At 46.2% G+C, this 25,366-nt stretch overlaps 1 protein-coding gene across 1 annotated transcript in view; it reads right to left on the reverse strand.

Moving 5' to 3' along the window:
- Positions 1-4,243: 4,243 nt before the first annotated feature.
- The window catches only part of BCAT1 (branched chain amino acid transaminase 1), a 66,437-nt gene continuing 45,314 nt past the window's right edge, over positions 4,244-25,366 (reverse strand). The window contains exons 7-11 of the mRNA XM_069963930.1: positions 23,768-23,910; positions 17,616-17,701; positions 17,401-17,541; positions 8,326-8,394; positions 4,244-7,838 (exon numbers count right to left, since the gene is read on the reverse strand). Of these exons, the coding sequence (XP_069820031.1) occupies positions 7,791-7,838; positions 8,326-8,394; positions 17,401-17,541; positions 17,616-17,701; positions 23,768-23,910 (487 nt within the window). The 3' untranslated portion in view covers positions 4,244-7,790. The remainder of the gene's footprint in view (positions 7,839-8,325; positions 8,395-17,400; positions 17,542-17,615; positions 17,702-23,767; positions 23,911-25,366) is intronic.

Below are 25,366 nucleotides of genomic sequence, written 5' to 3' on the forward strand. Positions count from 1 at the left end.
GCCAGGGGTAGCGACCTGGGGGTCGCCTGCCGCAGCAAGTCCATCCCGCCTTGCGGCGGGCTCTGGTGAAAACCAGCGGCCCCTTAGACTCCGCTCCCTGGTGAGGTTTGTGCCATCGCTGGTGCCGGTCCAGTGGATCCACTACTCCAGGCGTTACAACAGGGATATAACTACTATAATACTGCTCCTATATACAAGAATATAACTACTATAATACTGCTCCTATATACAGGAATATAACTACTATAATACTGCTCCTATATACAAGAATATAACTACTATAATACTGCTCCTATATACAGGAATATAACTACTATAATATACGACATGGAGAGAGAGGAGCAGCTGCACATCCCACATATGGCTGACACTAATGCCGCTAGGCCTATTTTAAAAATCGTCAGGGTGTTGGTATATAATTTGATCAAACCATAATAGCCCTGTGTACCACGTGCAGGTCCCCTGGTTCACACGGGTCCCTACGCTAACTCCCCAGTGACCGCCACCCCCACAAAGCGTGCACATGCAGGGAAGGGAGGCCAAGGAATGGCCCTGCAACCCCAATGTCACAGGACCAAACCCAAAGTGCCCCCCCAGAACCCAGCCAGCACCACATGCGGAGAAGGCTGCCCCCAAACAACACAAGTATGAATGTGGTATTACACTTACCAATGCTGCTGCAAGCAGAATGGGTAAGACATAAGGTACTGACATGTGAGCACAGGTATATCCTGCCGATTTGGGTCATGTGGGTCTTAAGGGGGAGTGCCAGCTGGAAGAAAAGGGAGAACTGTAAAACACGGCATGGAGTGAGAGTAGCGGCCGCACATCCCACATATGGCTGACACTAATGCTAGGCCTATTTTAAAATCCGTCAGGGTGTCGGTATATAATTTGATCAAACCATAATAGCCCTGTGTACCACGTGCAGGTCCCCTGGTGTTGATTTTTAAAATAGGCCTAGCGGCATTAGTATCAGCCATAGATGGGATGTGCAGCCGTTCCTTTTTCTCCATGTCGTGTTTTACAGTCCTCCCTTTTCTAAACAGCTCGCACTCCTTTATAAGACCCACATGACAAAAATTAGCAGGATATACTATAATATACTATATACTATACTATAATACTGCACCCTATATACAGAAATATAACGAATATAATTCGGACGTTCATTCCAAAGAATGAACAGGTTCATTCTTTGGACATACAGCGGAATCCTTCCGTGCAGAGTGGAGTCTATGGCACGGGCGGAAATGCTCGTGGCCGCCAGAGTCCGCGAGTGGGTGCGAGCTGTGGAATCTGCAACGGGTTTTCTGTCGGGATTCCATAGTGTGCACGTACCCTAATTCTCGTTTGTTTTTATCTGTAGTGTTTTTCAGTATATTTGTTGCTAGTGTAATTATACTGTTGACCACTAGAGGGAGACAATGATCTATCCAATAATCTCTCTTGTCTGTGATGTCGATTTCCTTGGGCCTGTTATTATGTGGCTCCTGTTGTCCGTATATTATGTGGCCCCTGTTATCAGTGTTATGTGGCCCCTGTTATCAGTATATTATGTGGCCCCTTTTATCAATATATTATGTGGCCCCTGTTATCAGTATATTATGTGGCCCCTGTTGTCAGTATATTATGTGGCCCCTGTTGTCAGTATATTATGTGGCCCCTGTTGTCAGTATATTATGTGGCCCCTGTTATCAGTATGTTATGTAGCCCCTTTTATCAGTATATTATGTGGCCCCTTTTACCAGTATATTATGTGGCCCCTGTTGTCAGTATATTATGTGGCCCCTGTTATCAGTATGTTATGTGGCCCCTGTTATCAGTATGTTATGTGGCCCCTGTTATCAGTATGTTATGTGGCCCCTGTTATCAGTATGTTATTTAGCCCCTTTTATCAGTATATTATGTGGCCCCTGTTATCAGTATATTATGTGGCCCCTGTTATCAGTATATTATGTGGCCCCTGTTATCAGTATATTATGTGGCCCCTGTTATCAGTATATTATGTGGCCCCTGTTACCAGTATATTATGTGGCCCCGTTCTCTGGTTCGGCATTTGTAGCATACACCGCCTGTGCTCAACCAGAGAACGGAGAAGAAAAGCTCCGGGGGACCTGCAGCGATAGGACAGCATGTGGGAGAGGAGTTTCCTTTCTTTAGATTCTATTTCTCTACACTGGGGCCATATACTGACTGGGGACTAAAGAGGGGGCCATCTACTAAAGAGGGACTACACTGAGGGCCATATACTGACTGGGGACTAAAGAGGGGGGCATCTACTAAAGAGGGAATACACTGGGGGATATATACTGACTGGGGACTAAAGAGGGGGCCATCTACTAAAGAGGGAATACACTGGGGGCCATATACTCACTGGGAACTAAAAAGGGGGCCATCTACTAAAGAGGGACTACACTAGGGGCCATATACTCACTGGGAACTAAAGAGGGGGCCATCTACTAAAAAGGGACTACACTGGGGGCCATATACTGACTGGGAACTAAAGAAGGGGCCATCTACTAAAGAGGGACTACACTAGGGGCCATATATTGACTGGGAACTAAAGAGGGAGGCATCTACTAAAGAGGGGCTACACTGGGGGCCATATACTGACTGGGAACTAAAGAGGGGGCCATATAATAAAGAGGGGCTACACTAGGGGCCATATACTGACTGGGAAAGAAAGAGGGGGCCATCTACTAAAGAGGGACTACACTGGGGGCCATATACTGACTGGGGACTAAAGAGGGGGGCATCTACTAAAGAGGGACTACACTGGGGCCATATACTGACTGGGAACTAAAGAGGGGGCTATCTACTAAAGAGGGACTACACTGAGGGCCATATACTGACTGGGGACTAAAGAGGAGGGCATCTACTAAAGAGGGACTACACTGGGGCCATATACTGACTGGGGACTAAAGAGGGGGGCATCTACTAAAGAGGGACTACACTGGGGCCATATACTGACTGGGGACTAAAGAGGGGGCCATCTACTAAAGAGGGACTACACTGGGGGATATATACTGACTGGGAACTAAAGAGGGGTCCATCTACTAAAGAGGGACTACACTGGGGCCATATACTGACTGGGAACTAAAGAGGGGTCCATCTACTAAAGAGGGACTACACTGGGGCCATATACTGACTGGGGACTAAAGAGGGGGGCATCTACTAAAGAGGGACTACACTGGGGGATATATACTGACTGGGAACTAAAGGGGGGGCCATCTACTAAAGAGGGACTACACTGGGGGCAATAATACTGACTGGGAACTAAAGAGGGGGCCATCTACTAAAGAGGGACTACACTGAGGGCCATATACTGACTGGGGACTAAAGAGGAGGGCATCTACTAAAGAGGGACTACACTGGGGCCATATACTGACTGGGAACTAATGGATGGGCATGTACTAAAGAGGGACTACACTGGGGGCAATAATACTGACTGGGAACTAAAGAGGGGGCCATCTACTAAAGAGGGAATACACTGGGGGCCATATACTCACTGGGAACTAAAAAGGGGGCCATCTACTAAAGAGGGACTACACTAGGGGCCATATACTCACTGGGAACTAAAGAGGGGGCCATCTACTAAAAAGGGACTACACTGGGGGCCATATACTGACTGGGAACTAAAGAAGGGGCCATCTACTAAAGAGGGACTACACTAGGGGCCATATATTGACTGGGAACTAAAGAGGGAGGCATCTACTAAAGAGGGGCTACACTGGGGGCCATATACTGACTGGGAACTAAAGAGGGGGCCATATAATAAAGAGGGGCTACACTAGGGGCCATATACTGACTGGGAAAGAAAGAGGGGGCCATCTACTAAAGAGGGACTACACTGAGGGCCATATACTGACTGGGGACTAAAGAGGAGGGCATCTACTAAAGAGGGACTACACTAGGGGCCATATACTCACTGGGGACCAAAGAGGGGGCCATCTACTAAAGAGGGACTACACTGGGGGCCATATACTGACTGGGAACTTAAAGAGGGGTTACACCAGATGGAAGACGTCCCCTATGAGTCACTGGATGTAACTGCACTGTAATCTTTTATATGATGTGCAGAGCCTATGTAACACTGATATGTTATCAGTATATTTTGTCGCCCTCTTATAATATGATGTGACCCTGTTATCACTATATGATGTGGCCCCTGTCACAGTATATGCTGTGGCCCCTATTACATGCTGTGGCCCCTGGTTGTACACACGCACAGAGTCAGACGTGGATTATTATACACGGCTTTATTGCAGATTACACACAGGATATCGGACACTGTTCACACTTTGTCTCTTGGTCTCATTGATAATTTCTGTATAATAATTCGCGATTCTATTAGTCCCTGAATATAACGATTATATCGGTCCGTCACCAAGGCAACAACATGGAGGGAACACGAGGGGATTCACATTATAATCTACGACACCTGACACTGCGGGATCAGCTGATCGGGGGTCTCTAGAGACATTTGCATAAGCCCGCCTCTTTTTCTTACATTTTGCATTGTTCATTTTGTGTTAATAAAGTTTATTGAAATGAAGTAAAGCGATATAGCGTTCCGGATTATGGGAACCCCTGGATCCGGACTTCCAATACTTCAGAATTTACAGATTTTTTGATTTTTAATTTCTTCTTTGGTTTAAAAAAAAAACAAAAAAAATAACATAAAACCCTGGATAGTGTTATAATGTTCCCCTGCGTGGAGTGTAATGTGTCATCTGTCGTTATAGCGGATTCTATGACATCTGGGCGGAGCCAGGAGGAGTGACCAGTCTGTTATACTGCACAGGGTTAGGCCACTCCCCCTCATAATGACATCATCGCTTCTCATTGGTGTCAGAACAAGTGTCAACGCCATTCATTGTTTTCACATAATGGAAAATACTTCACTTATCTATACTCCTGTGACATCCAGAGCTGCATTCACAATTCTGCATTGTATACCGCATGTAATGCGCCCCAGGCTGCAACAGGGGGCAGTGGGGAGAGGTGAGGTCCTGTGGCCTGGAAGAAGGAACCAGTGTGGATGTGTAATAGAAGACATCATAGTGCAGCTGAATAGTGAGTGCAGCTCTGTAGCATATAAGACATGATGCAGCAACAGAATAGTGAGTGCAGCTCTGGAGGTGACTGTAGTATGAAGCATGATGTAACAACAGAATAGTGAGTGCAGCTCTGGAGGTGACTGTAGTATGAAGCATGATGTAACAACAGAATAGTGAGTGCAGCTCTGGAGGTGACTGGAGGATAAGACATGATCTATGAGCAGAATAGTGAGTGCAGCTCTGGAGGTGACTGTAGTATGAAGCATGATGCAACAGCAGAATAGTGAGTGCAGCTCTGGAGGTGACTGGAGGATAAGATATGATCTACAAGCAGAATAGTGAGTGCAGCTCTGGAGGATAAGACATGATCTACAAGCAGAATAGTGAGTGCAGCACTGGAGATGACTTCAGTATGAGGCATGATGCAATAGTAGTGGTAACCATAGAATTGTTACTACAGCAGTGACTATAGACACAATGTAACTCCAGAATACTGAGTGCAGCTGTGGAGATGACTGGAGTATAATAGAAGGTGATGTAACAGAAGAACTGTGAGTGCAGCTCTGGAGGTGAGTGGAGGATAAGACATGATCTATGAGCAGAATAGTGAGTGCAGCTCTGGAGGTGACTGTAGTATGAAGCATGATGCAACAGCAGAATAGTGAGTGCAGCTCTGGAGGTGACTGGAGGATAAGACATGATCTACAAGCAGAATAGTGAGTGCAGCTCTGGAGGTGACTGGAGGATAAGACATGATCTATGAGCAGAATAGTGAGTGCAGCTCTGGAGGTGACTGGAGGATAAGACATGATCTATGAGCAGAATAGTGAGTGCAGCTCTGGAGGTGACTGTAGTATGAAGCATGATGCAACAGCAGAATAGTGAGTGCAGCTCTGGAGGTGACTGGAGGATAAGACATGATTTATGAGCAGAATAGTGAGTACAGCTCTGGAGGTGACTGTAGTATGAAGCATGATGCAACAGCAGAATAGTGAGTGCAGCTCTGGAGGTGACTGGAGGATAAGATATGATCTACAAGCAGAATAGTGAGTGCAGCTCTGGAGGTGACTGGAGGATAAGACATGATCTACAAGCAGAATAGTGAGTGCAGCTCTGGAGGTGACTGGAGGATAAGACATGATCTACAAGCAGAATAGTGAGTGCAGCTCTGGAGATGACTTCAGTATGAGGCATGATGCAATAGTAGTGGTAACCATAGAATTGTTACTACAGCAGTGACTATAGACACAAAGTAACTCCAGAATACTGAGTGCAGCTGTGGAGATGACTGGAGTATAATAGAAGGTGATGTAACAGAAGAACTGTGAGTGCAGCTCTGGAGGTGAGTGGAGGATAAGACATGATCTACGAGCAGAATACTGAGTGCAGCTCTGGAGGTGACTGGAGGATAAGACATGATCTACGAGCAGAATACTGAGTGCAGCTCTGGAGGTGACTGGAGGATAAGACATGATCTACGAGCAGAATACTGAGTGCAGCTCTGGAGGTGACTGGAGGATAAGACATGATCTACGAGCAGAATACTGAGTGCAGCTCTGGAGATGACTGGAGTATAATAGAAGGTGATGTAACAGAAGAACTGTGAGTGCAGCTCCGGAGGTGAGTGGAGTAGATGTGATATGAATAGTATGGGCAATGTTGCTCTCTTTTGTGCGTAGCTTCAGCTCTTTGTGCTTTCCTCTCTCTGTGCGGGGGATGAAGGGGTTAATCTGGATCCGCTGATCGCTCGCTCATTGTGACTGCAGCGGGACGCCAGCGATCAGACACCTAAAATCCCTGATTCATCAGATGTGGATAAAACAATAATGGGGAGAGATGATCTGCAGATCTGTGGGGAGGTGGGGGAGAGATGATCTGCAGATCTGTGGGGAGGTGGGGGAGAGATGATCTGCAGATCTGTGGGGAGGTGGGGGAGAGATGATCTGCGGGGAGGTGGAGGACAGAGGAGATGATCTGCCGATCTGTGGGGAGGTGGAGGACAGAGGAGATGATCTGACGATCTGTGGGAAGGTGGTGGAGGAGAGATGATCTGCAGATCTGTGTGGAGGTGGAGGAGAGATGATCTGCAGATCTGTGGGTAGGTGGAGGAGAGATGATCTGCTGATATGTGAGGAGGTGGAGGAGAGATGATCTGCAGATCTGTGTGGAGGTGGAGGAGAGATGATCTGCAGATCTGTGGGTAGGTGGAGGAGAGAGGAGAGATGATCTGCTGATATGTGAGGAGGTGGAGGAGAGATGACCCACAGATCTGTGGGGAAGTGGTGGAGAGAGATGATCTGCAGATATGTGGGGAGGTGGAGGACAGAGGAGATGACTTGCAGATCTGTGGGGAGGTGGAGGAGAGATGATCTGCAGATCTGTGGGGAGGTGGAGGAGAGATGATCTGCAGATCTGTGGGGAGGTGGAGGAGATGATCTGCAGATCTCTGAGAAGGTGTAGGAGAGATGACCTGCAGATCTGTGGGGAGGTGGAGGAGAGAGGATCTGCAGCTCTGTGGGGAGGTGGATGAGAGATGATCTGCAGATCTGTGATGGCACAACAGGAGGAGAGATGATCTGCAGATCTGTAAGGACGCAGTGCACAGGGACAGACTGTAACAAATCCGAGGACACAGACTCCGAGGACGAGATTTCTACTCAATAACTATCGATATATAAGATGTGGGGTCCCAGAGGTGAGGGGGTCCTCCGCCTCACTCTTCCCGGGTTAGGAATCTCCCACCAGCACCAGCCAATCACTCGGGGTCCTCCCGTACTGAAACATAGAAAAAACAATTGTATTAATGCCGGAGTACAAAAACAGCAGCACAGAGGATTCAAGGAAAGCACAGGGCTAAGCCCGCCTAAGGGTGCTGGGTGGCTATTAAACCGCATACACTGAGGATTCCTGCAGTGCGAAGGGTTAATGTATGAGAGAAGGAAGCCTTGGTCACATGTTTCTCTAGTTTAGTCCAGGGTTGGATAATGCTGGACAAGGGCCCCCTGGCATACCCCAATCTCTTCTCTGCTCTCAGCAATTTTTAAAGGGACAAATATCCCATCATTCAAGAGTAAACACCCAACAGTGCACCGCTTGTCGCACCCTCTGCGTTACATGAGGGGAGGGACCACAGCAGCACAGAGTATTTAGGTCGAGGTATGAGAGTGATATTAGAGTGGACATGTGACGTGATACAGGATACCCAGTGGAAGGAGCAGGGTCTGCAGCAGCACAGAGTATTACAGAGACTTGGGCTCCTCACCTGGATATCGGACAGCTCCTTCAGGACGCGAGCGGCCAGCTTGTTCTCTTTGCTCGGGATTTCCAAGTTCTATCAAAAGACAAAACATACAGGTCAGAGGTCAGAGGTCAGAAATCTCCAAACGGGTAAAACCGTAAATCAGCATCAGGAGGCAGAGAAGTGACCCCCGACTACCGACTGCGGGACAGAGAGATGTGGCTGTAAAATCAGTGAGCCACCGCCCGGGGAGAAGCTACAGAAGCCAAAGCCTGGGAATGGAGCCACAGCCCGGGGATAAGCTACAGAAGAAGCCAAAGCCTGGGAATGGAGCCACAGCCCGGGGGTAAGCTACAGAAGAAGCCACAGCCTGGGAATGGAGCCACAGCCTGGGGAGAAGCTGCATAAGAAGCCACAGCCTGGGAATGGAGCCACAGCCCGGGGAGAAGCTACAGAAGAAGCCACAGCCTGGGAATGGAGCCACAGCCCGGGGAGAAGCTACAGAAGAAGCCACAGCCTGGGAATGGAGCCACAGCCTGGGAATGGAGCCACAGCCCGGGGAGAAGCTACGGAAGAAGCCACAGCCTGGGAATGGAGCCACAGCCTGGAGAAGGAGCCACCGCCCTAGGAAACAGCCAAATCTCCAGCAAGGAGCCCGATCTGTGTCATGAGGCTCATGCTGGGGGAAGGGCAAGTGGGGGGGAAAGTGGAAGCAGCAAAATACAAGGGAGGCACCTGCTGCAGCATAGAACATATATACTCCTTATAGCCGCTGTATATAACATATATACTCCTTATAGCCGCTGTATATAACATGTATACTCCTTATAGCCGCTGTATATAACATATATACTCCTTATAGCCGCTGTATATAACATGTATACTCCTTATAGGGCCTGTATATAACATATATACTCCTTATAGGCCCTGTATATAACATATATACTCCGTATAGGCCCTGTATATAACATATATACTCCTTATAGGCCCTGTATATAACATATATACTCCGTATAGGCCCTGTATATAACATATATACTCCTTATAGGCCCTGTATATAACATATATACTCCTTATAGGCAGGGGCTGGCTGGCAAATTTTAGCCTGGGGGGCAAGCACACAGCACTGGCCCATGAGTAGCCGGCTAGCGGCCCATCCTTCAAGGACCACTCTAGGCCCTCACTTATTACACTCCCCACATCAGTGCAGGGAAGGTAGATGCCACCCACTCCAATACTTTCTCCAGTAGCACTGTTCTCACACTTCGGATAACACATTCAGCCCTTCCAGTCATTTGTAAACAGGGAATTCCTACTGCTCGCTGTGACGGGGTCGGGGATCTCTTTACTGTATAAGTATATGGGACGGCTCAGCGCTGACACGGAACCATCCCATAGACTTACATTGACAAGGTGACTTCTGGCCCCTTCACACAGAGCAGTAGGAATTCCCTGTCACAAATGACCAGAAGGGAAGGAGATGTTACCCCAATGGTTGGAACATCGCCGCTGGCAGAAGTACAGGCCCGGGGTGCCAACCACCGCCCCTGCACTGATGTGGGGAGGGTAATAATAGGTAAGGGCTGGAGTGCTCCTTAAAGGGAACCAATTAGCACAATTGTGGTGATATGGTTTTCAGCTGCACAGTATAGATCTACTATGCAGCACCCCGAGGCTACCAGTCACTGAGTATAAGATGGTGGGAAAGCTGGGTGACCTCCATCTTACTGAGTATAAGATTGTGGGAAAGCTGGGTGACCATAATTTACTGAGTGAACGATATTGGGGAAGCTGGGTGACCTCCATTTTACTGACTACAAGATGCTGGGAAAGCTGGGTGACCTCCAACATACTGACTAACATACAATATGCTCCAAAATACCCTACAAAATGTGTATATTGTTCTGTATGAGTGCGTATTGTTCTGTATGGGTGTATATTGTTCTGTATGAGTGCGTATTGTTCTGTATGGGTGTATATTGTTCTGTATGGGTGCGTATTGTTCTGTATGAGTGCGTATTGTTCTGTATGGGTGTATATTGTTCTGTATGAGTGCGTATTGTTCTGTATGGGTGTATATTGTTCTGTATGAGTGCGTATTGTTCTGTATGGGTGTATATTGTTCTGTATGGGTGCGTATTGTTCTGTATGGGTGTATATTGTTCTGTATGAGTGCGTATTGTTCTGTATGGGTGTATATTGCACTGTATGGTTCTTTATGGGTGTATATTGTTCTGTATGGTTCTGTATGGGTGTATATTGTTCTGTATGGGTATATATTGTTCTGTATGGGTATATATTGATCTGTATGGGTGCATATTGTTCTGTATGAGTACGTATTATTTTGTATGGGTGTATATTGCACTGTATGGTTCTGTATGGGTGTATATTGTTCTGTATGGGTGCCTATTGTTCTGTATGGGTGCATATTGTTCTGTATGGGTGTATAATGTTCTGTATGGGTGTATAATGTTCTGTATGGGTGTATATTGCACTGTATGGTTCTGTATGGGTGTATATTGTTCTGTATGGGTGTATATTGTTCTGTATAGGTGTATATTGTACTGTATGGTTCTGTATAGGTGTATATTGTTCTGTATTGGTGTATATTGTTCTGTATAGGTGTATATTGTACTGTATGGTTCTGTATAGGTGTATATTGTTCTGTATTGGTGTATATTGTTCTGTATGGTCCTGTATGGGTGTATATGGTACTGTATGGTTCTGTATGGGTGTATATTGTTCTGTATGTGTGTATATTGTACTGTATGGGTGTATATTGCACTGTATGGTTCTGTATGGGTGTATATTGTTCTGTATTGGTGTATATTGTTCTGTATGGGTGTATATTGTTCTGTATCGTTCTGTATGGGTGAGTATTGTTCTGTATGTGTGTATATTGTACTGTATGTGTGTATATTGTACTGTATGGTTGTATATAGTACTGTAAGGTTCAGTATGAGTGTAAATTGTTCTGTATGGGTGTATATTGTTCTGTATGGGTGTATATTGTTCTGTATCGTTCTGTATGGGTGAGTATTGTTCTGTATGTGTGTATATTGTACTGTATGTGTGTATATTGTACTGTATGGGTGTATATTGTACTGTATGGGTGTATATAGTACTGTAAGGTTCAGTATGAGTGTAAATTGTTCTGTATGGGTGTATATTGTTCTGTATTGGTGTATATTGTTCTGTATTGGTGTATATTGTTCTGTATGGGTGTATATTGTTCTGTATGGGTGTATATTGTTCTGTATGGTTCTGTTTGAGTGTAAATTGTTCTGTATGAGTGTATATTGTTCTGTATGAGTGTATATTGTACTGTATGGTTCTTTATGGGTGTATATGGTACTGTATGGTTCTGTATTGGTGTATATTGTTCTGTATGGGTGTATATTGTTCTGTATGGTTCTGTACAGGTGTATATTGTTCTGTATGGGTGTATATTGTACTGTATGTTCTGTATGGGTGTATATGGTTCTGTATGAGTGTAAATTGTTCTGTATGGGTGTATATTGTTCTGTATGGGTGTATATTGTTCTGTATAGGTGTATATTGTTCTGTATAGGTGTATATTGTTCTGTATGGTTCTGTATGAGTGCGTACTGTTCTGTATGGGTGTATATTGTTCTGTATGAGTGCGTATTGTTCTGTATGGGTGTATATTGTTCTGTATGAGTGCGTATTGTTCTGTATGGGTGCGTATTGTTCTGTATGGGTGTATATTGTTCTGTATGGGTGTATATTGTTCTGTATAGGTGTATATTGTTCTGCATAGGTGTATATTGTTCTGTATGGGTGTATATTGTTCTGTATGGGTGCGTATTGTTCTGTATGGGTGCGTATTGTCCTGTATGGGTGCGTATTGTTCTGTATGGGTGCGTATTGTTCTGTATGGGTGCGTATTGTTCTGTATTGTTCTGTATGACCGTATATTGTTCTCTATGAGTGTGTATCATTCTGTGTGTGGGGGCACAGCAGTCTGAAATGTGTGTGGGGGGGGGGGGGGAGGGGGGAGCAAAGCAGCCTGAAAAGGGGGGGGGACCGCAGCCTGAAGGGGGGGGCACAGCAGCCTAAAAGAGGGGGGAGGGGCACAGCAGCCTGAAAGGGGGGGGGGGGGGGAGAGGCAAAGCAGCCTGAAGGGGAGAACACAGCAGTCTGGGGGGAAGGCTCGCACAGCAGCCTTAGGAGGTACATATCAACTACAGGTGCAGAGGGGCAATGCAGCCTGTGGAAGAGGGTGCAGCTATAGGGGGTAAAGGGCAGCAGCTACAGGGGGTTGGGGGAACAGATGCTAGTGTGTGTGTTTGCCTCTGTCAGCCCAGCTCAGCAGACAGCCCTCTCCTCTCTGTCCCGACCTCCCTCCTATCTACAACCCGAAGTACCTGCATTATAGCTGCTGAGCAGAGAGCAGGACACGAGGGGGATGGTCAGGGAGCAGGAGCCTGGAGCTGGAGGACACTGTGTAGCTGGAGGTTAGCAGCAGCCAGCCTCCTCCTCTCCACACTGTGTAATACAGGAAGTCCTGGGCCAGGAGGAACATGGGACGATACACAGGGGGCGGGGCTTAACGGGGGCGGGGCTTAACGGGGGCGGGGAGCAGCTTCAGCTGCAACTGGCATCACAGACCGGCCCTGCAGCACAGGCAGAGAGGAGAGCGCTGGGGCGGTAAGCAGCCTCAGCGCGGCCCTGTAATGTACTGGGGAAGGCCGGCCCGGGGGGCAGATGCCACCCTGCCCCCCGGCCCAGCCCGCCCCTGCTTATAGGCCCTGTATATAACATATATACTCCGTATAGGCCCTGTATATAACATATATACTCCTTATAGGCCCTGTATATAACATATATACTCCTTATAGGCCCTGTATATAACATATATACTCCTTATAGCTGTATATAACATATATACTCCTTATAGGCCCTGTATATAACATATATACTCCTTATAGGCCCTGTATATAACATATATACTCCTTATAGGCCCTGTATATAACATATATACTCCTTATAGCTGTATATAACATATATACTCCTTATAGGCCCTGTATATAACATATATACTCCTTATAGGCCCTGTATATAACATATATACTCCTTATAGGCGCTGTATATAACATATATACTCCTTATAGGCGCTGTATATAACATATATACTCCTTATAGGCCCTGTATATAACATATATACTCCTTATAGGCCCTGTATATAACATATATACTCCTTATAGGCCCTGTATATAACATATATACTCCTTATAGGCCCTGTATATAACATATATACTCCTTATAGGCCCTGTATATAACATATATACTCCTTATAGGCCCTGTATATAACATATATACTCCTTATAGGCCCTGTATATAACATATATACTCCTTATAGGCCCTGTATATAACATATATACTCCTTATAGGCCCTGTATATAACATATATACTCCTTATAGCTGTATATAACATATATACTCCTTATTGGCACTGTATATAACATATATACTCCTTATAGGCCCTGTATATAACATATATACTCCTTATAGGCCCTGTATATAACATATATACTCCTTATAGCTGTATATAACATATATACTCCTTATAGGCCCTGTATATAACATATATACTCCTTATAGGCCCTGTATATAACATATATACTCCTTATAGGCCCTGTATATAACATATATACTCCTTATAGCTGTATATAACATATATACTCCTTATTGGCACTGTATATAACATATATACTCCTTATAGGCCCTGTATATAACATATATACTCCTTATAGGCCCTGTATATAACATATATACTCCTTATAGCTGTATATAACATATATACTCCTTATAGGCCCTGTATATAACATGTATACTCCTTATAGGCGCTGTATATAACATATATACTCCTTATAGGCCCTGTATATAACATATATACTCCTTATAGGCCCTGTATATAACATATATACTCCTTATAGGCACTGTATATAACATATATACTCCTTATGGCTAGGTTCACACTATGTAACTGTGCGGCTGTATTTTTTATGCGGCTGTAAATGTGCGGATGAAACTCCGGCCGTGGGAAAAAATAGACATGCGGCTGAAAACATACGGTCATTTACTTGGAAATCTGGTTCAACTAAAAATAACAAATAAAATGTTAAGAAAGTGATGCAAACAATTAAATATACAGTTAAAATAAATAGATATATAAATAAATGTATATTTATATATATATTTATTTTTTGACAGTATATTGAATTGCACAATGATGGATTTGTTAGAATTAAATTATTGAACAACGAAACTGAATTTATTTCATCGAAAATGTGTTTTATTCATTAAATATTAATTAGTACAGGAAGCTCCATAAGCCGTTAATTCATATTGCCGGTAATAGAGCTTTCTGTACTAATCATCACTTTACTTTAATGAAAACATCAAATGTTTCTTCTAATTATGTTATCACAATAGCATTATTAGAAGAAACATTTAGAATTATATGTGCGCTCAGCTGATTGGCTGATCGGCTCAGCGCACATATAATTAGCAGGTCCGCAGTACAGTGACTTCATTGTGCTGCGGACCAGCGAAGAGGACACATCGGGGTGAGTATAGAGCTCTCCCCACCCCCTCCCCAGCACTGCACCCCTCCCAGCAAGGAAGGGGGGGTCAGTTAACCCCTTCCTTGCTGGGATGGGTGCAGTCTGACATCAGTCTGGCCCCCAGGGGGTTAAGGGGGATGCAATACATCCTCCCTTAACCCCTTGGGGGCCAGACTGTAAGCAGCGATCTGTAAAGATGCTGCATACTGTAAGGAGCACAACACCGCTCACAATGATGGGTGTTGTGCTCCTGTTTGTGTGTTTTTTGTGTGTTTCTCCCTTTTTGTTTTTCAGATATCGGTATCCTGGGGATTACGTCGGATTCCGTGGACTACGTCGATGACCAGCGTTTTTTTTTTTTTTTTAATAAAATGGTCAATGAGGGGTGTGGGGGTGTTTTTATTTGAATAAAAAAAAATTTTAACTTGTGTCTTGTCTTTATTTCTTTACTTTATAGACTTAGTAGTGGCAGCTGTCTGATAGACGGAATCCATTACTAAGTCGGGGCCTAGTGTTAGCCGGTATAAAATGGCTAACACTAACCCCCTATTATTACCCCAGTACCCAATGCCACCAGGGGTACTGGGAAGAGCCGGGTGCCAGTGGTCCCGGAGCGTCAAAATTGGCGCTCCTGGACTGGGCGGCAGCAGGCTGGTAAGATTTAGGCTGGGGAGGGCCTAAACCAATGGCTCTTCCCACCCTGGTGTTACTAGGCTGCTGTCGTTTGGTTTTTAACCCGGCTGGTTATAAAAATAGGGGGGAACCCTACGCGTTTTTTTTTTTATTATTTATTTATTTAAAAAAAAAAACACTACTAAGTCTATAAAGTAAAGAAATAAAGACAAGACACAAGTTAAAAAATTTTTTTATTCAAATAAAAACACCCCCACACCCCTCATTGACCATTATATTAAAAAAAAAACAACAAACAACCGCTGGTCATCGACGTAGTCCATGGAATCCGACGTAATCCCCAGGATACCGATATCTGAAAAACAAAAAGGGAGAAACACACAAAAAACACACAAACAGGAGCACAACACCCATCATTGTGAGCGGTGTTGTGCTCCTTACAGTATGCAGCATCTTTACAGATCGCTGCTTACAGTCTGACCCCCAAGGGGTTAAGGGAGGATGTATTGCACACAATACAAGTGACCCCCCTTCCTTGCTGGGAGGGGTGCAGTGCTGGGGAGGGGGTGGGGAGAGCTCTATACTCACCCCGATGTGTCCTCTTCGCTGGTCTGCAGCACAATGAAGTCACTGTGCTGCGGACCCGCTAATTATATGTGCGCTCAGCCGATCAGCCAATCAGCTGAGCGCACATATAATTCTAAATGTTTCTTCTAATAATGCTATTGTCATAACATAATTAGAAGAAACATTTGATGTTTTCATTAAAGTAAAGTGATGATTAGTACAGAAAGCTCTATTGCCGGGAATATGAATTAACGGCTTATGGAGCTTCCTGTACTAATTAATATTTAATTAATAAAACACATTTTCGATTAAATAAATTCAGTTTCGTTGTTCAATAATGTTCAATAGTTTAATTCTAACGAATCCATCATTGTGCAATTAAATATACTGTAAAAAAAAATATATATATATATATACATAAATATAAATTTATTTATATATCTATTTATTTTAACAGTATATTTAATTGCACAATGATGGATTCGTTAGAATTAAATTATTGACCAACGAAAGGGACTTTATTACAAAGAAAATGTGTTTTATTAATTTAATATATTAACTATTAGAGGCATCGGCATTCGGCATCATTGCCGGCTATTTTTGAAGTACTCCGTACGGACCGCCTGTCAATCCACGGCCGCATGTCCAGCGGAAAACAATGGTCTTGTTCATTTTTTACGGGTCCGTTTACGATCGGGCCGTAGATTCATACATAGTGTGCACTGTGCAGCCGTATATCGTATATTTTCCAGCGTACGCATGAACCACCAAAAATACCGCCGCACAATTACAGCCGCAAATACAGCCGCACACTTACATAGTCTGAACCTGGCCTATAGCTGTATATAACATATATACTCCTTATAGGCCCTGTATATAACATATATACTCCTTATAGGCCCTGTATATAACATGTATACTCCTTATAGGCGCTGTATATAACATATATACTCCTTATAGGCCCTGTATATAACATATATACTCCTTATAGGCCCTGTATATAACATATATACTCCTTATAGGCCCTGTATATAACATATATACTCCTTATAGCCGCTGTATATAACATATATACTCCTTATAGGCCCTGTACATAACATATATACTCCTTATAGGCTCTGTATATAACATATATACTCCTTATAGGCGCTGTATATAACATATATACTCCTTATAGGCCCTGTATATAACATATATACTCCTTATAGGCCCTGTATATAACATATATACTCCTTATAGGCCCTGTATATAACATATATACTCCTTATAGGCCCTGTATATAACATACATATCATATATACTCTCTCACCTCGTCCTTGTACAGGATCCTCCCGACCGGACACACCACACAGGCCGTTCCAGCACCGAACATCTCCTTGACGCGACCCTCCTTCAGGGCGGTCACCAGCTGCGCCATAGTCATATATCGCTCCGAGACCTTGAACTCGCCCTGCGGACAGACAGAGCTCTCACTGGCTGCTCCTACTGCGCAGCGGCTGACACCAGAGAACAATCTCTACATACCCATTTAAGAGCCAGGTCTAGGATGCTGCGTCTGGTGACCCCTGGGAGAATGATGCCATCTAGTGGTGGAGTCGCCAACTCAAGCTCTGGGAAATAAAGAGTTGTGAAATGAGTCACGTTCTGGAGTCTGGGAAAGCTGGGTGACAATCTGCAGGAGCTGGGATGAGTACAGTCTAGTTCCCCCTTAATTACTCTGTGCTGCTGTGACCTCTGCTAATTCCATCGGGCATCTCTCTGTGGCCGCGCCATTATAAGTTCTGGCATCTGACCAAGTGCAAAGCAGAAAGATGAAATCTAAGCCACAAATTGGATTTAAAAAAGTAATTTGTCAAGTGTAGTCAGCGACCATCTGTCCCTGCGCTGAGGCTGGAGAATCTGCTGCGGCTTCCCATCCGGCCCTTAAAGGGGCCCTGACATCAGAGAGCAATGCAGCCGGCACGTATTATATTATGTTCCATCTATTCTATACCTGTGATAGGAAGTCTGCTATTCCACACAGCGGCCACCAGATGGCAGTACAACCTCACACTCCAGCATCTCTCTTATCACCTGCTGTAAAACTGGTTATTAATAAATTGTGGAAACATAAAGATTTCTCTTACACGCCGCACTGATTCCCTGATTCTTATAGGGATTTCCCTTACACGCCGCACTGATTCCCTGATTCTTATAGGGATTTCCCTTACACGCCGCACTGATTCCCTGATTCTTATAGGGATTTCCCTTACACACCGCGCTGATTCCCTGATTCTTATAGGGATTTCCCTTACACGCTGCGCTGATTCCCTGATTCTTATAGGGATTTCCCTTACACGCCGCGCTGATTCCCGTATTCTTATAGGGATTTCCCTTACACGCCGCGCTGATTCCCGTATTCTTATAGGGATTTCCCTTACACGCCGCACTGATTCCCTGATTCTTATAGGGATTTCCCTTACACACCGCGCTGATTCCCTGATTCTTATAGGGATTTCCCTTACACGCCGCACTGATTCCCTGATTCTTATAGGGATTTCCCTTACACACCGCGCTGATTCCCTGATTCTTATAGGGATTTCCCTTACACGCTGCGCTGATTCCCTGATTCTTATAGGGATTTCTCTTACACGCCGCGCTGATTCCCGTATTCTTATAGGGATTTCCCTTACACGCCGCGCTGATTCCCGGATTCTTATAGGGATTTCCCTTACACGCCGCGCTGATACCCTGATTCTTATAGGGATTTCCCTTACACGCCGCGCTGATTCCCGTATTCTTATAGGGATTTCCCTTACACGCCGCGCTGATTCCCTGATTCTTATAGGGATTTCCCTTACACGCCGCGCTGATTCCCTGATTCTTATAGGGATTTCCCTTACACACTGCGCTGATTCCCTGATTCTTATAGGGATTTCCCTTACAAGCCGCCGCTGATTACCTGATTCTTATAGGGATTTCCCTTACACGCCGCGCTGATTCCCTGATTCTTATAGGGATTTCCCTTACACGCCGCGCTGATTCCCTGATTCTTATAGGGATTTCCCTTACACGCCGCGCTGATTCCCTGATTCTTATAGGGATTTCCCTTAAAGGCCGCGCTGATTCCCTGATTCTTATAGGGATTTCCCTTACACGCCGCGCTGATTCCCGTATTCTTATAGGGATTTCCCTTACACGCCGCGCTGATTCCCTGATTCTTATAGGGATTTCCCTTACACGTCGCGCTGATTCCCGTATTCTTATAGGGATTTCCCTTACACGCCGCGCTGATTCCCTGATTCTTATAGGGATTTCCCTTACACGCCACGCTGATTCCCGTATTCTTATAGGGATTTCCCTTACACGCCGCGCTGATTCCCTGATTCTTATAGAGATTTCCCTTACACGCCGCGCTGATTCCCTGATTCTTATAGGGATTTCCCTTACACGCCGCGCTGATTCCCTGATTCTTATAGGGATTTCCCTTACACGCAGCGCTGATTCCCTGATTCTTATAGGGATTTCCCATACACGCCGCGCTCATTCCCTGATTCTTATAGGGATTTCCCTTACACGCCGCGCTGATTCCCTGATTCTTATAGGGATTTCCCTTACACGCCGCGCTCATTCCCTGATTCTTATAGGGATTTCCTTTACACGCCGCGCTGATTCCCGTATTCTTATAGGGATTTCCCTTACACGCCGCGCTGATTCCCTGATTCTTATAGGGATTTCCCTTACACGCCGCGCTGATTCCCTGATTCTTATAGGGATTTCCCTTACACGCCGCGCTGATTCCCTGATTCTTATAGGGATTTCCCTTACACGCCGCGCTGATTCCCTGATTCTTATAGGGATTTCCCTTACACGCCGCACTGATTCCCGTATTCTTATAGGGATTTCCCTTACACGCCGCGCTCATTCCCTGATTCTTATAGGGATTTCCATTACACGCCGCGCTGATTCCCTGATTCTTATAGGGATTTCCCTTACACGCCGCGCTCATTCCCTGATTCTTATAGGGATTTCCTTTACACGCCGCGCTGATTCCCGTATTCTTATAGGGATTTCCCTTACACGCCGCGCTGATTCCCTGATTCTTATAGGGATTTCCCTTACACGCCGCGCTGATTCATTCCTGTATTCTTATAGGGATTTCCCTTACACGCCGCGCTGATTCCCATATTCTTATACGGATTTCCCTTACACGCTGCGCTGTTTCCCGTATTCTTATAGGGATTTCCCTTACACGCCGCGCTCATTCCCTGATTCTTATAGGGATTTCCTTTACACGCCGCGCTGATTCCCGTATTCTTATAGGGATTTCCCTTACACGCCGCGCTGATTCCCTGATTCTTATAGGGATTTCCCTTACACACCGCGCTGATTCATTCCTGTATTCTTATAGGGATTTCCCTTACACGCCGCGCTGATTCCCGTATTCTTATACGGATTTCCCTTACACGCCGCGCTGTTTCCCGTATTCTTATAGGGATTTCCCTTACACGCCGCGCTGATTACCTGATTCTTATAGGGATTTCCCTTACACGCCGCGCTGATTCCCTGATTCTTATAGGGATTTCCCTTACACGCCGCGCTGATTACCTGATTCTTATAGGGATTTCCCTTACACGCTGCGCTGATTCCCTGATTCTTATAGGGATTTCCCTTACACGCCGCGCTGATTTCCTGATTCTTATAGGGATTTCCATTACACGCCGCGCTGATTCCCTGATTCTTATAGGGATTTCCCTTACACGCCGCGCTGATTCCCTGATTCTTATAGGGATTTCCCTTACACGCCGCGCTGATTCCCTGATTCTTATAGGGATTTCCCTTACACGCCGCGCTGATTCCCTGATTCTTATAGGGATTTCCCTTACACGCCGCGCTGATTCCCTGATTCTTATAGGGATTTCCCTTAAAGGCCGCGCTGATTCCCTGATTCTTATAGGGATTTCCCTTACACGCCGCGCTGATTCCCGTATTCTTATAGGGATTTCCCTTACACGCCGCGCTGATTCCCTGATTCTTATAGGGATTTCCCTTACACGTCGCGCTGATTCCCGTATTCTTATAGGGATTTCCCTTACACGCCGCGCTGATTCCCTGATTCTTATAGGGATTTCCCTTACACGCCACGCTGATTCCCGTATTCTTATAGGGATTTCCCTTACACGCCGCGCTGATTCCCTGATTCTTATAGAGATTTCCCTTACACGCCGCGCTGATTCCCTGATTCTTATAGGGATTTCCCTTACACGCCGCGCTCATTCCCTGATTCTTATAGGGATTTCCCTTACACGCCGCACTGATTCCCTGATTCTTATAGGGATTTCCCTTACACGCCGCGCTCATTCCCTGATTCTTATAGGGATTTCCTTTACACGCCGCGCTGATTCCCGTATTCTTATAGGGATTTCCCTTACACGCCGCGCTGATTCCCTGATTCTTATAGGGATTTCCCTTACACGCCGCGCTGATTCCCTGATTCTTATAGGGATTTCCCTTACACGCCGCGCTGATTCCCTGATTCTTATAGGGATTTCCCTTACACGCCGCGCTGATTCCCTGATTCTTATAGGGATTTCCCTTACACGCCGCACTGATTCCCGTATTCTTATAGGGATTTCCCTTACACGCCGCGCTCATTCCCTGATTCTTATAGGGATTTCCTTTACACGCCGCACTGATTCCCTGATTCTTATAGGGATTTCCCTTACACGCCGCGCTCATTCCCTGATTCTTATAGGGATTTCCTTTACACGCCGCGCTGATTCCCGTATTCTTATAGGGATTTCCCTTACACGCCGCGCTGATTCCCTGATTCTTATAGGGATTTCCCTTACACGCCGCGCTGATTCATTCCTGTATTCTTATAGGGATTTCCCTTACACGCCGCGCTGATTCCCATATTCTTATACGGATTTCCCTTACACGCTGCGCTGTTTCCCGTATTCTTATAGGGATTTCCCTTACACGCCGCGCTCATTCCCTGATTCTTATAGGGATTTCCCTTACACGCCGCGCTGATTCCCGTATTCTTATAGGGATTTCCCTTACACGCCGCGCTGATTCCCTGATTCTTATAGGGATTTCCCTTACACACCGCGCTGATTCATTCCTGTATTCTTATAGGGATTTCCCTTACACACCGCGCTGATTCCCGTATTCTTATACGGATTTCCCTTACACGCCGCGCTGTTTCCCGTATTCTTATAGGGATTTCCCTTACACGCCGCGCTGATTACCTGATTCTTATAGGGATTTCCCTTACACGCCGCGCTGATTCCCTGATTCTTATAGGGATTTCCCTTACACGCCGCGCTGATTACCTGATTCTTATAGGGATTTCCCTTACACGCTGCGCTGATTCCCTGATTCTTATAGGGATTTCCCTTACACGCCGCGCTGATTACCTGATTCTTATAGGGATTTCCATTACACGCCGCGCTGATTCCCTGATTCTTATAGGGATTTCCCTTACACGCCGCGCTGATTCCCTGATTCTTATAGGGATTTCCCTTACACGCCGCGCTGATTCCCTGATTCTTATAGGGATTTCCCTTACACGCGGCGCTGATTCCCTGATTCTTATAGGGATTTCCCTTACACGCCGCGCTGATTCCCTGATTCTTATAGGGATTTCCATTACACGCCGCGCTGATTCCCTGATTCTTATAGGGATTTCCCTTACACGCCGCGCTGATTCCCTGATTCTTATAGGGATTTCCCTTACACGCCGTGCTGATTCCCTGATTCTTATAGGGATTTCCCTTACACGCCGCGCTGATTCCCTGATTCTTATAGGGATTTCCCTTACACGCTGCGCTGATTCCCTGATTCTTATAGGGATTTCCCTTACACGCCGCGCTGATTCCCTGATTCTTATAGGGATTTCCCTTACACGCCGCGCTGATTCCCTGATTCTTATAGGGATTTCCCTTACACGCCGCGCTGATTCCCTGATTCTTATAGGGATTTCCCTTACACGCCGCGCTGATTCCCTGATTCTTATAGGGATTTCCCTTACACGCCGCGCTGATTCCCGTATTCTTATAGGGATTTCCCTTACACGCCGCGCTGATTCCCGTATTCTTATAGGGATTTCCCTTACACACCGCGCTGATTCCCTGATTCTTATAGGGATTTCCCTTACACGCCGCGCTGATTCCCTGATTCTTATAGGGATTTCCCTTACACGCAGCGCTGATTCCCTGATTCTTATAGGGATTTCCCTTACACGCCGCGCTGATTCCCTGATTCTTATAGGGATTTCCCTTACACGCCGCGCTGATTCCTGTATTCTTATAGGGATTTCCCTTACACGCTGCGCTGATTCCCTGATTCTTATAGGGATTTCCCTTACACGCCGCTCTGATTCCCGTATTCTTATAGGGATTTCCCTTACACGCCGCGCTGATTCCCTGATTCTTATAGGGATTTCCCTTACACGCCGCGCTGATTCCCTGATTCTTATAGGGATTTCCCTTACACGCCGCGCTGATTCCCTGATTCTTATAGGGATTTCCCTTACACGCCGCGCTGATTCCCGTATTCTTATAGAGATTTCCCTTACACGCCGCGCTGATTCCCTGATTCTTATAGGGATTTCCCTTACACGCCGCGCTGATTCATTCCTGTATTCTTATAGGGATTTCCCTTACACGCCGCGCTGATTCCCTGATTCTTACCGCCATGTTCGTTTGTCCAGAATAGGAAGAGATTCATTGTGCCGACCTCTGTGATCTGCTCGTCCTCTCCGTACAGCCACAGAACCTGCTGACAGCCGTAGCCCTGAGCCTCGTACTGGGCGAAGAGGGAGTTCCCATAATTCCTAAGGAAAACACCAGGGATCATTCACTGGGGTTCAGAATAAGCTGATTATTGGGGTCTCCGGGGTCCCGACAGTCAGAGTGAAATGTTCATGATTATACAGATGAATGATCCCCCCTCCCCCCCAGAGATTCCATCACTGGGGAGTTTTTTTCCCACTCTGCCAACCAGAAACATAGTCCCCAGAACACTCCCAGTCCGTCTCCTTCCCCCCCTGGCAGCTATAAGTATAATCCCCAGTACACTCCCAGTCCGTCTCCTTCCCCCTCTGGCAGCTATAAGTATAATCCCCAGTACACTCCCAGTCCGTCTCCTTCCCCCTCTGGCAGCTATAAGTATAATCCCCAGTACACTCCCAGTCCGTCTCCTTCCCCCCCTGGCAGCTATAAGTATAATCCCCAGTACACTCCCAGTCCGTCTCCTTCCCCCTCTGGCAGCTATAAGTATAATCCCCAGTACACTCCCAGTCCGTCTCCTTCCCCCCCTGGCAGCTATAAGTATAATCCCCAGTACACTCCCAGTCCGTCTCCTTCCCCCTCTGGCAGCTATAAGTATAATCCCCAGTACACTCCCAGTCCGTCTCCTTCCCCCCCTGGCAGCTATAAGTATAATCCCCAGTACACTCCCAGTCCGTCTCCTTCCCCCTCTGGCAGCTATAAGTATAATCCCCAGTACACTCCCAGTCCGTCTCCTTCCCCCTCTGGCAGCTATAAGTATAATCCCCAGTACACTCCCAGTCCGTCTCCTTCCCCCTCTGGCAGCTATAAGTATAATCCCCAGTACACTCCCAGTCCGTCTCCTTCCCCCTCTGGCAGCTATAAGTATTATCCCCAGTACACTCCCAGTCCGTCTCCTTCCCCCCCTGGCAGCTATAAGTATAATCCCCAGTACACTCCCAGTCCGTCTCCTTCCCCCTCTGGCAGCTATAAGTATTATCCCCAGTACACTCCCAGTCCGTCTCCTTCCCCCTCTGGCAGCTATAAGTATAATCCCCAGTACACTCCCAGTCCGTCTCCTGCCCCCTCTGGCAGCTATAAGTATAATCCCCAGTACACTCCCAGTCCGTCTCCTTCCCCCTCCCCAGTACACTCCCAGTCAGTCTCCTTCCCCCTCCCCAGTACACTCCCAGTCCGTCTCCTTCCCCCTCCCCAGTACACTCCCAGTCCGTCTCCTTCCCCCTCTGGCAGCTATAAGTATAATCCCCAGTACACTCCCAGTCCGTCTCCTTCCCCCCCTGGCAGCTATAAGTATAATCCCCAGTACACTCCCAGTCCGTCTCCTTCCCCCTCTGGCAGCTATAAGTATAATCCCCAGTACACTCCCAGTCCGTCTCCTTCCCCCTCTGGCAGCTATAAGTATAATCCCCAGTACACTCCCAGTCCGTCTCCTTCCCCCTCCCCAGTACACTCCCAGTCCGTCTCCTTCCCCCTCCCCAGTACACTCCCAGTCCGTTTCCT

The sequence above is a fragment of the Dendropsophus ebraccatus genome, chromosome 1 (genome assembly GCF_027789765.1).
Source record: "Dendropsophus ebraccatus isolate aDenEbr1 chromosome 1, aDenEbr1.pat, whole genome shotgun sequence".
NCBI lineage: Eukaryota > Metazoa > Chordata > Amphibia > Anura > Hylidae > Dendropsophus > Dendropsophus ebraccatus.